This window comes from Narcine bancroftii, chromosome 5, assembly GCF_036971445.1.
Source record: "Narcine bancroftii isolate sNarBan1 chromosome 5, sNarBan1.hap1, whole genome shotgun sequence".
In the NCBI taxonomy this organism is placed as follows: Eukaryota; Metazoa; Chordata; class Chondrichthyes; order Torpediniformes; family Narcinidae; genus Narcine; species Narcine bancroftii.
This window is the reverse complement of record NC_091473.1, coordinates 210,511,373-210,526,523: the sequence shown is the minus strand read 5'-3', so window position 1 is coordinate 210,526,523 and position 15,151 is coordinate 210,511,373. Positions and strand designations below refer to the sequence as shown.

The 15,151-nt window shown below is 48.2% G+C and overlaps 1 protein-coding gene across 7 annotated transcripts in view; it reads right to left on the bottom strand.

Moving 5' to 3' along the window:
- LOC138764694 (diacylglycerol kinase beta-like) overlaps positions 1-15,151 on the bottom strand; it is a 137,305-nt gene that overhangs the window by 23,393 nt on the left and 98,761 nt on the right. For all 7 annotated transcript variants that reach the window (XM_069940923.1, XM_069940922.1, XM_069940924.1 and 4 more), the window contains 4 exons: positions 13,544-13,633; positions 4,866-5,023; positions 3,041-3,105; positions 1,051-1,141 (listed from right to left, as the gene is read on the bottom strand). In XM_069940923.1, the coding sequence (XP_069797024.1) occupies positions 1,051-1,141; positions 3,041-3,105; positions 4,866-5,023; positions 13,544-13,633 (404 nt within the window). The remainder of the gene's footprint in view (positions 1-1,050; positions 1,142-3,040; positions 3,106-4,865; positions 5,024-13,543; positions 13,634-15,151) is intronic.

Below are 15,151 nucleotides of genomic sequence, written 5' to 3'. Positions count from 1 at the left end.
CTGCCTGCCAAAGCCTCTTTGTGCCTCTTTTTGGCCTTTGTAATTTCTTTCTTAATATTTTTTCTACACTCCTTGTAGTCCTCTTTCAATTTCTCAGCACCCTGCTGTTTATACCTCTTGTTCACCTCCCTCTTTCTCCGAACCAAATTTCTAATATTCCTCAAAAACCAAGGCTTCCTATGACTCCTAAGCCTTTCCTTTGATCCTCACTGGGACATATCTACTCTGTAAATATTCAAAAAAGCAATGAAACCATGAAACTTCTAAATGCCTCCTGGACACACAAAATCACAGATTTCCTATTGGGGTACAGAAACACACCACATTCTCCACAAAACGCACCCCAGCAGACCAAACGTTTGGACACAACCTGCAGACCAGGCTGTCCACAGTTCATCCAGATCTGGATCTCTGATTGCAAAAAACAACATCATCACAAACCTCACCTGGAACACTGGAAGTGGGTGATAGAGTTCTGGTACAACATTATAGATAATATAAAGATTCATGGGTGGTGGGAGTAATCTTATAAAAATTGAGACCCTGCTCATGCTCTGTTATAGTGAGGGACAGATTGTGGAAGTGACACATGACCAATTATGAGGATTGAATGACACTAAGGTCCATGAACTGCCTCAAGAACTGGGGGAGGTGGAACCAGACCTGCCATGGCCTGCCCCGACCATCCCACCGCTCAGGCCGAGTGAAGAGGGGGGGTGGGGAGATGGTCGTGGAGTTGAGGAGTCCAGTGAGGTCCAATAACAGACACGCAGCCAAGAGTGTGGCTTATACTGATCTACATGGCACCCCACTCTCCACCGATTACCAACCAGAGAAATAACCATTTACCTCAACCATCTGCCTCTTATTGGTTAGTTATTCCTCTATCAAGCACCTTTTTGGAAATCTTAATGGATCCAATGTTTACCCCTTTTATTCACAGTGCTTGTGACCTCTTCAGTGAACTGGACCAATGATCTTTATATTTCCATGCATCTAGCAACCCTTGCTGAGACAACGTTGAGCCGAGCTGGATCCAAAGCAACTCACTTCTATCTCCAGAACCTCCTGCAGATTCTTGCAAGTGGCAGAGATGGTTTCTGAGGTGGCAAACTCAAAGTACCACAGTTTATTCTTCATCCTGTTGAAGAAGAAAATTGACCATGAGGAAGTAATTGAGGTTGGCAGGGTTACTAGTTGGTTGAGTGGTGTCACACCAACAACCCTGTGCTCAATGGTGGCAAAACCAAGGAGATGATTGCGGACAAGGAGGAAGTCGGAAGGACACGATCCAGTCCTCACCCAGGGCTCTATAGTGGACCAACACATGGGGACAATTAATGACATCACACCTCTCACCTACACATGAGGAAATTACTGGCATCCTACCCCTCACCTACACACAGAGCAATTAACGACGTCCTAACCCTCACCTACACATGTGGTAATAAACGACATCCTACCCCTCATCTACACATGGGGCAATAAACGACATCACACACCATCACCTACACACGGGGCAATTAATGACCTCCTACCCCTCACCTACACATAGGGCAATTAATGACATCACACCCCTCACCTTCACACGGGACAGTTAATGATGTCCTACCCCTCAACTACACACAGGGCAATTAACAACATCTTCCCCCTCACCAACACATGGAGCAATTAACGACGTCCTACCCCCTCACTTACACATGGGGCAATTAATTACATCCTCCCCCTCACCTACACACGGGGCAATTAACTGTGTTCTCCCAACCTGCACGTCTTTGGAGTGATAAACAAAAGTCCTGGAGGAACTCAGTGTCTATCGGAGGGAAAGACACGTAGCCGACGTTTTGCGCCTGAGCCCTTCGCCAAGGTAGCAAGCACCAACCAGGCAGGTGCCAGAATGAAAAGGCGAGGGGAGGAGTGTAGAAGGGGCAGATGGAAGAGCGAAAGCCAACAGGAAAGAGGTCACAGGTGGTCAAGGGTGGGAGGGCAGGAGAGAATGAGTTGAGAAGAGATAGGAGAGGAGGGGGCTCTCTGAATGGAGGGAAGGGTGCAGGGAAGTCTGCTGATTGTCGTAACAATACACAGAAATGCTGGAGGAATTCGGTCAGTCGGAGACAAAGATAGATTGCTGATGTTTCGGACCTGAGCCCTTCTTCAGGGAATAAGCAGAATGAGGCAGAAGCAGGAAATCTCAGGATACAGACGGTGCCGGCTGGGGGAGGAATCCGGACAAACACAAGGCGTTAATGGGATATGATAGGAGAGGTGAGGATTATGTGTGTGCAAAAGGAAACAGGGAACTGGGGAAGAGACAGAGCTGGAGGAAGAAGTGAGGTGGGGGAGGTTTAACGAAAGCCAGAGGTCAATGTTTAACGAAAGCCAGAGGGAGCCCAGTTGGAAGATATTCCTCCAATTTTCAGGTGGTCCCAGTCTGGCAGGGCATGAGACCATGAACAGACAGGTCAGAAAGGGAAATAGATGGGGAATTGAAATGGGAGATCCACGCTATTGCGGCAGACAGAGCCAGTCTGCAGCCAGTCTCTCCGACGTGGAAGAGACCTCAGCGGGACCACTAGATGCAGCAGACGGCCCCTGCCGGTTCACCAGTGAAGCGTTGCTTCCCATGGAAGGACCGTTTGGGGCCCCGAATGGGGGTGAGGGAGGAAGTGTGGGTGTAAGTGGAGCACCTCCTTCGGTCGCAGGGGTAGGTGTCAAGGGGTCAGTTAGTGGGGAGGGAGGGGTAGACGAGGGCGCCGTGGGGGGAGCAATTCCTGTGGAAGGTGGAGCGAGGAGATTTTGTCTGGCGGCAGGATTGTGTAGTGAAGTGGCAGGGGAGGATGTAGCTGCTGGTGGTGGGGTGGTAAGTGAGGATGAGCGGAGCCCCGTCCGTGTTACGGGAGGGGGCAGAGAGGGCCAGGGCAGACTGCGGGAAATGGAGGGCGTGCAGGTGAGGGCCGAGTTGATGGTGGTGGAAGAAAAGCTGTGTTGTTGCATCCACACCTCCCTCTTCACCATTCTGTCCAGATACCAGCTGACTCACCTGCTGTTGAATTTTTCCGGATACTTCTCCCTCATCACATGGAAACGATGAGCAATTGAAGCATCCTTTGAATAAATCAAGACATCTGCAATCAGTTCTCACCATTTCTGATTTCAGATTTCAAATATAGTGTCAGGGTACATCACATGACAGCACATACAACCCTGAGATCCCTTCTCCCACGGGTGCACCAGAATTACCCCTAATTCAAGGTGTAAAAAAAACTGCACAGTGTACACGTGTAAACAAATAAACAAATGTAAACAACTGATGCAATACAGAGAGGAGAAATTTTAAAAAACAATCGATAAAATGCACAAGTCCTTAAATGAGTCTCTGATTGAGTTTGTCATTGAGGAGTCTGACGGTGGAGGGGTAGCAGTTGAACCTGGTGGTGCGAGTCTTGTGGCACCGACACCTCTTACCTAACGGCAGCAGCGAGAACAGAGTGAAGGCTGGGTGGTGAGGGTCTTTGATTATCGCTGCTGCCCTCCGACGACAGTGTTCCCTATAGACATTCTCAACAGTGGGGAGGGTTTTGCCCGCAATGTCCTGTTCTGTGTCCACTACCTTTTGGAGGGCTTTCTGCGTGGGGGTATTGGTTACCCCATACCAGACTGTGATTCAGCCGGTCAGCACACTTTCCACCACACCTCTGTGGAAATTTGCCAGGGTTTCCGATGTCGTACCGACCCTCTGCGAACTCCTGGGGAAGTAGAGGCGCTGACGTGCTTTCTTCACGGTGCCATTGGTACGTTGGCTCCAAGAAAGATCCTCTGAGAGAGTGACTCCCAAGAACTTAGATTTGCTCCTGCTCTCCACCTCTGATTCTCCCGGTGATCACTGAATCCTACACCTCTGGTTTCCCTTCTTGGGATGGGATGCAGAGTGAAGCCCCCTCCTCACTGTCCCATCACACACTCCCAGGGTGGGATGCAAAGTGAAGCCCCCTCCGCACTGTCCCATCACACACTCCCAGGGTGGGACTGTATTAATACTATTATTAAATCGTCAAATCAAGTTTATTGACATCCGATTGTACAAGTACAACCCGACTAAAGTGTTCTTCGATTCTCATGCTTTGGAAATAACTCCAAGAGGCTGGCATAAAAACGGAGGAGGGACTTTGGCCCACTTGTGAATCTCGTCCTGCATACCGCTGAAGCCGTTCGGTCATGTCAAAGGGTAGCTGGCGAAAGCCAATGGAAGGCCCAGCTCCTTGCTCCCCATGTATACACACCAAGAATGAACACAACACAATGGGGAGCGTAAAATTGAATGCACATTGATGCAAACATGAAGAAGGCTTGCCAGTGGCTTTGTGAGGTGTTTGAAGAGATTTTGTGTCACCAAACGCTCTCAAAAACATCTACAGGTGAAGCGTGGAGAGCATTCTGGCTGGTTACATCACTGCTGGGTATGGAGGCGCCAACTCTCAGGGCAAGAATAAACTCCAGAGGGTTGTTAACTCAGCCTGCGACATCACAGGCACCAGACTTCACTCCATTGAGGACATCTACATGAGGCGGTGTCTTAAAAAAGCAGCCTCTATCCTCAAGGACCCCCTCCACCCCCCCAGGCTATGCCCTCTTCACTCTGCTACCATCAGGGAAAAGGTACAGGAGCCTGAAGATGAGCACTCAGCGGCACAAAGACAGCTTCTTCCCCGCTGCCGCCAGATTCCTGAATAATCAATGAACTGAAGTCACTGGCTTACTTAGACTTTTTGTGCACTAGTTTTATTTATTGTTGGAAGATGGTTTATATGAACGTTTGCCCTGTGATTTATACATGACAATAAATTCTGATTCTTTTTCTGACTTACCACCCCAATTGAGAAATAGTTGTTAATGATGTTATAAGGGACGGGGTCTCCTTTCTCCAGAACGGATTGAGTCACCTCAAAGCTCCAGCGATCCAGCAGCGTTGGAGGACCCACCTCGATATCTTTCAGCACTTTCGTTAACTTTTCTCCTTCATAGCCTTTGAAACACACAGGCAGACTTCAAATTTTTAAACTTCTAAATGGAGACATACAGCAGGGTAAAAGGCCCTTTCGGCCCACGAGCCCACAGGGAGAACGTACAGACTCCTTCAGCATCCCGTTAGAGAGTCAGCAGGAACAGGAGAAATCTCCGAGACGCGCATGTCTCCCTCTTTGAATGGGATCAGACAAACCCCTGCATCTGTCTCCCTCCTCCACCCCTCACCCCCTCCCCAGCTCCCTCCTCCATCCCTCACACCCTCCCCCAGCTCCCTCCTCCAACCCTCACACCCTCCCCAGCACCCTCCTCCATCCCTCACACCCTCCTCGATCCCTCCCCACCTCCCCCAGCTCCCTCCCATCCCTCACCTCCTACCCCAGCTCCCTCCTCCATCCTTCACCTCCTCCCCAGCTCCCTCCTCCATCCCTTATCCCCTCCCCAGCTCCATCCTCCATCCCTCACCCAGCTCCCTCCTCCATCCCTCACCCCTTTCCCCAGCTCTTTCCTTCACCCCTACCCCACCATCTCTCCAAAACTCCCAGGAGCAAATTTTTAATCTCGTACAAAGGCAACTCCCACTACTCATTGGACAATAAAAAAAAAATTAAATATTTTGCTTCCTGAAAGAAAATTTGGGTCATGATAAACAACGTCAAGATGTACGTAAAGGTAATTTTGGATTTTATGTATCACGTAGGAAGTTGCAGAAACATTACTGAATTTGGTACGTTTAATCACATATTGATGCTGTCATACTACGGCAGTTCAATTGTCCTAGAAATGTTCTGCCACTGATTTTTACCTGAACCCTATTGTGTCAGGGTCCAACAACAGTCGACCAGAAATGACAGATTCCAGTTGCCCTGATACCGCTTTTCCACGGTCGCAGTGTCCTGGTGAAACCTTTTCACCGTGCTCGTCCCTGACTGCGCCAAGATCAGCAGGGACGAGGTCCACCTTTATCTTTTTTTTTTCCTTTATCTTTTTTAACACTGCCATCACTACCTCCTCAGTTATCCTTTTTTGATTCATGACCTCCCCACTATTTTTCTTTACTTCAACTGGTACAATAGTTTTTTTCCCTAGTGAATACCGAGGAAAATAAATCATTTAAAATTTCCCCCATCTCCTCTGACTTTTCACATAGCCTACCCTCCCTATCTACAAGGGGTCCAAATCTATACTTCACTAATCTTTTACTCCAAGTGTGAATGCAGGAAATGAATTTTCCCTGACATGTTGCACTTTATGGATTTGTATGCTTGGAGTGGACTCCAAATATGACAGGAAATCACAAAAATAGGTTATATCTAAAAAAGAGGGTATGTGATGAGGTTTTCAGGTGATTTTGGTGACCATCAGCTCAAAGTCCATGATATAAACCCCAAAAGTGTTCAGGAAGCAAAATCTTTGTTGTCCAGTGCTTTCTCTCATATTGATGTCAGTCCTCGTGCACCCTGGAGGTTTAAACTACAGCAGAAAACAGGCCGGTGGAGGAACTCGGCGAATTGGGCAGCATCGGCGAGGGGAAGAGGAATCGTCAATGTTTGGGGTCAAAACACTTCATCATGGCTGATCGTGGAGAGGGGAGAGAGCCAGGGTCAGGGGAGGGTAGGAGGGGGCGAGACAGGGCTCCGCAGGAAACTGATGAACCAGGAAGACTGTCCTAGTCGTACAAAATTACGAAGGGCTAGTGGAGGCAGGGTTAAAGGCGAAAGGGGAAAAGCCGACCCATGAGCCCGTTCCATCCAAATTACACCCAAATGACCTTCAACCCCCGGTACATTTTGGAGGGTGGGAAGAAACCAGAGCCCCTGGAGGAATCCAACACAAATGCGGGAAGAATGTGGAAACACCTCACAGATAGCGCCAGATTTGAACCCCGGTCCCGATCGCTGGCACAGAAACAGAGTTGCCAATACATTAGGGGAACTTCTTCATGCAGACAGAGATGGGAGTGGGGAACAATCTGCTAGCTGAAGTGCTGAATGGGGGCTCAGTTTTAACATTTAAGAAGAATTTGGACAGGTACATGGATGGAAGGGGTGTGGAAAGGTGTGAACTGGGTGTAGGTCAGTGGGACCTGGCAGAATCGGTACAGGGAGAGGGGGGAGGGAGAGAGAGAGAGAGAGAGAAAGCAAACAAAACAGGAGGAAATAAAGAGAGAGGGAGGGAGGGAGAGAGAGCAAGGAGAAAGAGAGGGAGAGAGAGAGATGTAAGCTTTCGAGAGTGAAGGATGAAAGGTAGGAGATATAGAGCAGGTACATCTGCCACCAAAACAGGTGGTCGTTAGAGCAGGGGTGGCCAACTCACAGCTCGTGAGCTACTTGCGGCTCTTTGACATATAATGTGCCAGTTCGTGGAAATATGCTGGATGAGAAAGGATTCATACGAGCCTGTGCTCGACTGTGGAATTACCACCCGGTCCCGGCCACCCGCTCGCCCATCTGAGCTCCCGAACTCCTGAACGATACTGTGGTCAAAAGTAGTAGGTGTGTAATAGATGACTCCCCTAAATTTTACCCTAAAATTTGGTCGGCTATTATACACGTGGACATGGTAAGTGTATTTTTTTGATATTGAAATAATACAAATTAGCAGTCTAAAAATACATACATGAATAAATATTATTATGTACTTTTTCTTAATATTTAAATAAATATTTTATTTAAAATGTGCATGTAAAATTTTTAAAAGTGTTTGTAATATTCTTTTCATGTTTTGTGGCTCTCAAACATCTGGTTTATCAGAATCCGAGTTTATTGTCACGAACAAGTCATCAAATTCGTTGTTTTGCAGCAGCGTCAGAGGGCAAACGTTCATATAAACCACCTTCCAACAATAAACAAAACTAGTGCACGAAAAATCTAAGTGAGCCGGTGACTTCGGTTCATTGATTATTTAGCAACTGGCGGCAGTGGGGGATGAAGCTGTCCTTGTGCCGCTGAGTGCTTGTCTTCAGGCTCCTGTACCTTTTCCCCAATGGTAGCAGAGTGAAGAGGGCATGGCCTGGGGGGGTGGAGGGGGTCCTTGAGGAGAGAGGCTGTTTTTTAAGACACCGCCTCATGTAGATGTTCTTGATGGAGTGAAGTCTGGCGCCTGTGATGTCGCAGGATGAGTTATGGAGTTTATTCTTGTCCTGAGAGTTGGCGCCTCCATACCAGGCAGTGATGCAACCGGGCAGGATGCTCTCCACGGTCCATCTGGTGAAGTTTTCGGTGACGTACCGAATCTCCTCAAACACCTCACAAAGTATAGCTGCTGCCGAACCTTCCACTTGATTATTGGAGGTGGCTCTCATGTTAAGCAAGTTTGGTCACCCCCGGAGTTAGAGGAAATGTGTTGCGGGCCTCAGCAGTGGAAGAGATAAGGTAGATTCGGCCTTTGATGACAGACCCCACGCAAGAAGAACGGGGCATCCCATTGAGGGCAAGGGGGAATTAACAGGTGGCCCATGGAAAAAGAGATGAAGTGGAAGGGTGGGCAGGTAGAAGACAAAATGCTGTTCCTCGAGCGAACATTGTCAAATGTCCCAGTTTGAGGATTGCTGGCCTCGTTCAGCTCGCAGACCTCACAAAAGATCCGTACAAATGGGACAGTTGCCTTGCTGCAACTGTGAATTGCTGTCTGCCTGCTTTGGGCTGTAGAAGGAGAAGGTGTCAGTGACATAACTTTCCTTCATGACAGCCCAGATCTAATTGTATGTAGCCTGTTGGCTGCAGTCTCCAAAACTCTCTGGATCCAGAGTTCCCAGAGTGTGATTTAAATTTAAACCTACAGCACAGTAACAGGTCCTTCCGGCCCAATTACACCCAATTGACCTACAACCCTTGGTGTGATTTGGAGAAAACCGGAGCATCAGGAGGAAACCCACGCAGACACGGGGAGAACGTACAAACTCCTTGATGTTGATAAAAGAGGCCTTCGTCAAGGAATGAAAAAACGTTGGGAGGCATCTGAGCAAGGCTGAGGTTTTGGGAGGAAATTCCAGAGCTGATGCTTTTTGTGAAAATGAGAGTTGAGGGTGAAGTTGGCAAGCTCAGATGGTGAAGCCGCTGTCAGCAATGAGCAGTGCCCATTATCTCCTCTCCTTCCCCGCCTCACCACCCCCCCCCCACCCATCGCCAGCATGTCTGTCCGCAGCCTTGTGCACTGCCAGACTGAAACCACCCCCTGCTTGGAGGAACAATGCCTCATCACCGCATCACAGGCACCAGACCTCACTCCATCGAGGACATCTACGTGAGATGGTATCTTAAGAAAGCAGTCTTTATCCTTAAGGACCCCCCCCCCCCACCATCACCACCCAGGCCACGGCCTCTTCACTCTGCTACCATTGGGGAAAAGGTGCAGGAGCCTGAAGACGAGCACTCAGTGGCACAAGGACAGCTTCTTCCCCGCTGCCATCGGATTCCTGAACGACCAATCAGCCACAGTCACTGCCTGCCTGACTTTGACTTTTTGTGCACGAGTTTTATTTATTATTGGAAGGTGGTTTATATGAATGTTTTCCCTGTGATGCTGCCGCAAGACAACAAATTTCATGACTTGTTCACAACAATAAATTCTAATTCTGATTTATATTCCGTCTGGGAACTCTGCATTAACACCGACTTCTCTGGTTTCCTGCAAGAACCTCCCTCTTCTTCCCCATCTCTTTCCCCCCAGCTCTGCCTCTCAGTGGCGTCACCAAGGTTGGCATCACCCAATGTGGTAACTCATGATGTCACCCTCCCCACCACCCCCCACCCCCGGCCTGGGACCTCCTCCCATACCAGACCAGACAGAATCCTTAGTAATATTTTTGGTACTGATGCATGATCAATTAACCAAAAGACTGAAGTAACAGGTACTGAGGCTTTTATTAGCAAGAGATGGACAGCATCCCTTGAGTTGCTGGCTCACACTGACCCGGACTCGAACTGGGGGTAGAGTTGTGACATGACAGCTTTTATGGGGAATAAAGGGGAGGAGTCAGGAGCCAGCCAGTGAGAGCAGGGTCAAACATACAAGGTCAAGGCATTTACATATACAAGTAGTTCAACCACAATGTTACTTGTAATTCCTGTATATCACTGAATGTAATAATAATAGAGGTAAACAACTAGCAAAATTAAAATTGCACCTTTAATTTACAATATCATACACTGCAGTAACGAAAACAACAGCGTGTGCTTGCAGCACGTGCAGACAAAACCACGTAATTCAAAGCGTCGTTGTAATTGGATAATAACAACAGCTCTGACCGGAGCACATTATAAGGTTCATAAAGTAAATTAGTATAGACTTTTAACCTTGTAGGTGTATTGATACGTGTAAGCTGGACTTACTAAAAATGGTTTGTTGTTATAACTAAATACAGGGATATTTTTGTAAAAAATAATAAATTTCTGCTGAAACACTGCTCAAAAATTTTATAAACAGTCATTTTGGTGTCACCCCCTCTGATGGTGTCTCCCAGTGCAGTCGGCAACCCTCTGCACCCCCCCCCCCCACAGTGACACTAATGCTCTCTCTCTCTCTGCTTCTCTCTCTTCCCTTTTTTCTCTGTCTCCTTTCACAGACCCAAAATCAATTCTCACCTCTCCAATTCTCATATCCAATTAACACCATTTGTTGGTCTAGTTCAGTGGTTCCTTTGGCTCCCAGGCCACATTCCTAGCACCCCTGCTGGTCCCACCCACCCACTCAGACACCCACCCACTCAGACACCCACCCACTCAGACACCCACCCACTCAGACACCCACCCATCCAGACACCCCTGTTGCTTTGGTGTTAGGGCTACTGCACATCACTGCGCTGCCAGCAGGAGCAGTGTGTGTGTGTGTGTGTGTGTGTGTGTGTGTGTGTGTGTGTGTGTGTGTGTGTGTGTGTGTGTGTGTGTGTGTGTGTGTGTGTGTGTGTGTGTGTTAGATATTTTTGATTACTTGCAACCTGTGCAACTTACGTCGATACGCACGTACGACAGAAAATTTGTTAAAAATATATAAAATGCAAAATTTACAGAGTTTATGTTGTATTTGACAAACTATAACAGGGATACAGGGCATGGAAGAGCCAAGTTTTCTAACGATATTGAATTTGTGTCCTTAACTCTCACATATGCACCAACCGAACGCCAATACGCGAACTCACCGCGCATGTGCCAACTGAAGACTCGCGCATGCGTACAGGAATCAAGATGGCCGCGCCCAGCCTATGGACCCCGGGACGCCGACTAACAAGGTAAGTACACAATTCTGACATCCATCCATTCCGAGATATGACCAATCCTTTAGTTCACATTACAATCGTAAAGCGGGGAGTACCTGTACATTCAGCACTGTCGATCTCTTTAGGAATTATGGACATCGATGTCAACCTCTGCTGCAAGGAAACAGCTTTTTGTTCAAGGAAAAGATGACTGTGTAAGGGGATAAGGCTAAATTCAGAGCAACTCTGTGAACATTGACTGCCCCCTTGTTACTCACCACCCCCTTGGATCTTTCCACCACCCCCAGGTAGCCGGCACCAGCCACTTTGGGAATGACTGCTCTAGACACTTCCTCTCCCATTCTTCCACCTTTCTCTCCCGGAGAGGGATCTTGCACCGAGCCGCTGGAATTAATCCACCGATTAATTTCATTGCCGACCTGCCCAGAGTATTTGGTAAATCACTATATTTGTCCAAAAAAAACCATTTTAAACCAGTGGTTCTCAACCTTTTCCTTCCCACTCACATACCACTTAAAGTATTCCCTATGCCACCAGTGCTCTGTGATTAGTAAGGGATCACTTAAGGTGGTATGCGAGTGGGAAAGTTGAGAATCCCTGCTCAAGACCCAATTGTTACTGAAATATTTTGCTTGAGAAAAATTGTCAATGGCCCATTTCCTTTGGAATTATGAAACCGTGCATATAACGAGTCAATGAAAACAGTGGTTTTCAACCTTTTTCTTTCCACCCACATACCACCTTGAGCAATCCCTTACTAATTACAGAGCACCTCGGGCAGAGGGAATACTTAAAGTGGGACATGAGTGGAAATGGTTGAGAACCACTGTAAATTATCTCATGATATAAATGAAGTTTCTATGAATTGAACATTGCTGCAGCGCCCTTAACTTTCAACTTTAATTATCTACAGTCGGGCAAATTCTGCTCACAACAGGTGTGACCTGTCCTCTTTTTTAATATTTGGCTTTGGAGTGGCAGCAGTAAATCAAGTCCAGCAGGCAGTTTAAGCCCGGGCACTGCCTTTTGGAGACAGTCTGCAGTCTGCCATTAATCTAATAGCTTTTTAAGAACAGTCACATACTCAACCACTTTCTTGCCAAGCGGAAGAACAATTCTTTCATACTTGCCATCAAATAAATGTGTTTCACGAAGGGCTGCACAATCACAGAGGTTCCTGCCCCTCAGCCCTTTGTTTCATCTTGTGCTCATTGACCTATCCATTGGCTAGAACTAACTTTATAATGAGACGAGTCGATCAGCCTCATGGGTCTCTGTTCATTGCCTGATTACAAATCAGTTCAACCTGCAGTGATTTCCATCAGAAATCCAAAAGCGTCATTAAAGGACTTCTGCCCCATTCATACCCCGAAGCACTTTTGTCAGAGGGAGATTCTTTGTTGGGGTCGGGTGTTCCGTATTGGGTGGGCGAGACAAGGACCCCCCTCGAGTGGCGCCCAAGGCACATGCCCTGGCTGCCTCATCTATGCCTCGTGGACCTCTCCCCCGACCCCCACCCCCCAAACCCAGACCAGGCCCTCTTCACTCTCCTGCCAGCGGGGAAAACATTCCAGGAGCCTGAAGAGGAGCACAAGGACAGCTTCTTCCCTGCTGCCATCAGATTCCTGAACGATCAATGAACCACAGACCCTGAATCACTTTGATTTTTCGTGCATGACTTTTATTTATTATTGGAAGATGGTTTATTTGAACGTTTGCTCTGTGAAGCTGCCGCAAAAAGACGAATTTCCTGACTTGTTCATGACAATAAATTCTGATTCTGAACCTTACAGATGGCCATTAGACAGACTGATGGGCAGGAACGAAACATATCACAAGCAGGAAGATGAGATTCGTTAGAATGGCCTCATGGTCAGCAGAAACCAAGAGTGACACGGTTGGCATAGCGGTTAGTCCAATGCCGTTACAGAGCCTGCGATCGAGACTGGAATTTGAATCCTGAAAGGAGCTAGTAAGTTCTCCCCGTATCTGCGTGGGTTTTCCCTGGGGATCTAGTTTCCTCCCACTGTTCGAAACATATTGGGGATTGTAGGTTAATTAGTGTAATTGGGCAGCACGGACTCATGGGCTGAAATGGCCTGTAACCATGCTGTATGTCTACATTTTTACAAATTCAATTGGTCCTAAGTGCTGTTTGATTCTTTAAAAATGTGAGGGGCAGTTGCATTGCACATTGGCACTTGGCCTGGGGAAGTTGCTGAGAATTTGGAGAGAATAACGGGACTGTTGTGAACTAAATGGGCTGAAGGGCTATCCGGTGCTGGGGCGAGAACTGGCTCTTACCTCCACCCCATCGCAGGCAGCGGGCCAGGTCGTTCCCTGTTCCCAGAGGCAGAATGGCGACAGGAGGTTTCACCGGAAAGTGCATCTTATCTGCAAACCAAAGGATAGGTGGTTGCTGCACAGGTTCTGTGAAAGGTCTGAAGCTGGCAACACAAGCACGGCCATGGGGGCAAAGGGGTCACTCCTGCACCAGTCGACATCGCCATCTATGTCAAGGCACAGACTCCCTACCTCTCTCCCACACACACAGACTCACTCACATAGACACACACAGACTCACTCACACACAGACACACACACTCATACACACACCCTACACACACAGACTCACTCACACACAGACACACACTTATACACACACACCCACACACACTCATACACACACCCTACACACAGACTCACTCACACACAGACACACACATACACACACACACCCACACACACTCACTCACACACCCACATATACACACCCTACACACACACACCACACACTCACTAACACACCCATTACACACACACACCACACTCACTAACACATACCCACATATACACACACACACATCACACACTCACACCCACTTTTACACACACACCAACACTCACACCCACATTTACATACACACACCAACACTCACACCCACATTTACACACACACACCAACACTCACACACACTCACATTTACACACACACCAACGCTCACACCCACATTTACACACACGCACCAACACTCACACACACACCAACACTCACACACTCACACCCACATTTACACACACACACCCAATCCCATCATCCTGAATTCCAGATGCCTGCAGTATTCTACATTGATCGAGGACGACTCGCACGGCGAACAGGTTTCCCAGCCCACCCACCTGGGTGGGTGACAAGGTTGGGAGCAGCAGGGGGTTCTACTGGCCAGGGTCTTGAACCAGGGCACATCATGGGCGTGAGCTGCAGAGCGTGGGGACCACAGTGACCCGCGGATCCCTGCACAAGACCTTGCAGGCCAATGCTTGCTTCGCTGAGCTTTCTCCAATACTGAGAGGGAACGAAATCCCGAGAACATATTTGGGTGATAGTAGGGAAGGATCCAAAGTCTCAACCATCCCTCGTCTCCAGGCAAACAATTTGCCTTACATTGCAAAACATTGCTCGGGGAAGGCAAGAGCTGACCTTGCAAGGCCTCCTCCTGACCCAGCCCATCTTCTCACTCAGACTCAACGTTAGTCATGCACTCATACAGGAAAGAGCATCATATCCGAGGTACTTCACAGGAGCTGAATAGGGTCACAGAGTCACAGAGCGTGGTAACAGCCCCCATGGTCCAACGTGCTCATGCTGACAACAATGTCCTAGCCACACTGGTCTCAAATGTCCACATCCCTCTATACCCATCTAATCTATGGATCCAACCCATCCACACTGGTCCCACCTGCCCACATCCCTCTATACCTGTCCTATCTATGGCCAACCCACCCACACTGGTCCCACCTGCCAATGTCCCTCTGTCCATCCTATCCATGGTACCAACCCAACCACACTGGTCCCACTGGCAAAGTCCTTCTAAACCCATCCTATCCATGGTCCAACCCACCCACACTGGTCCC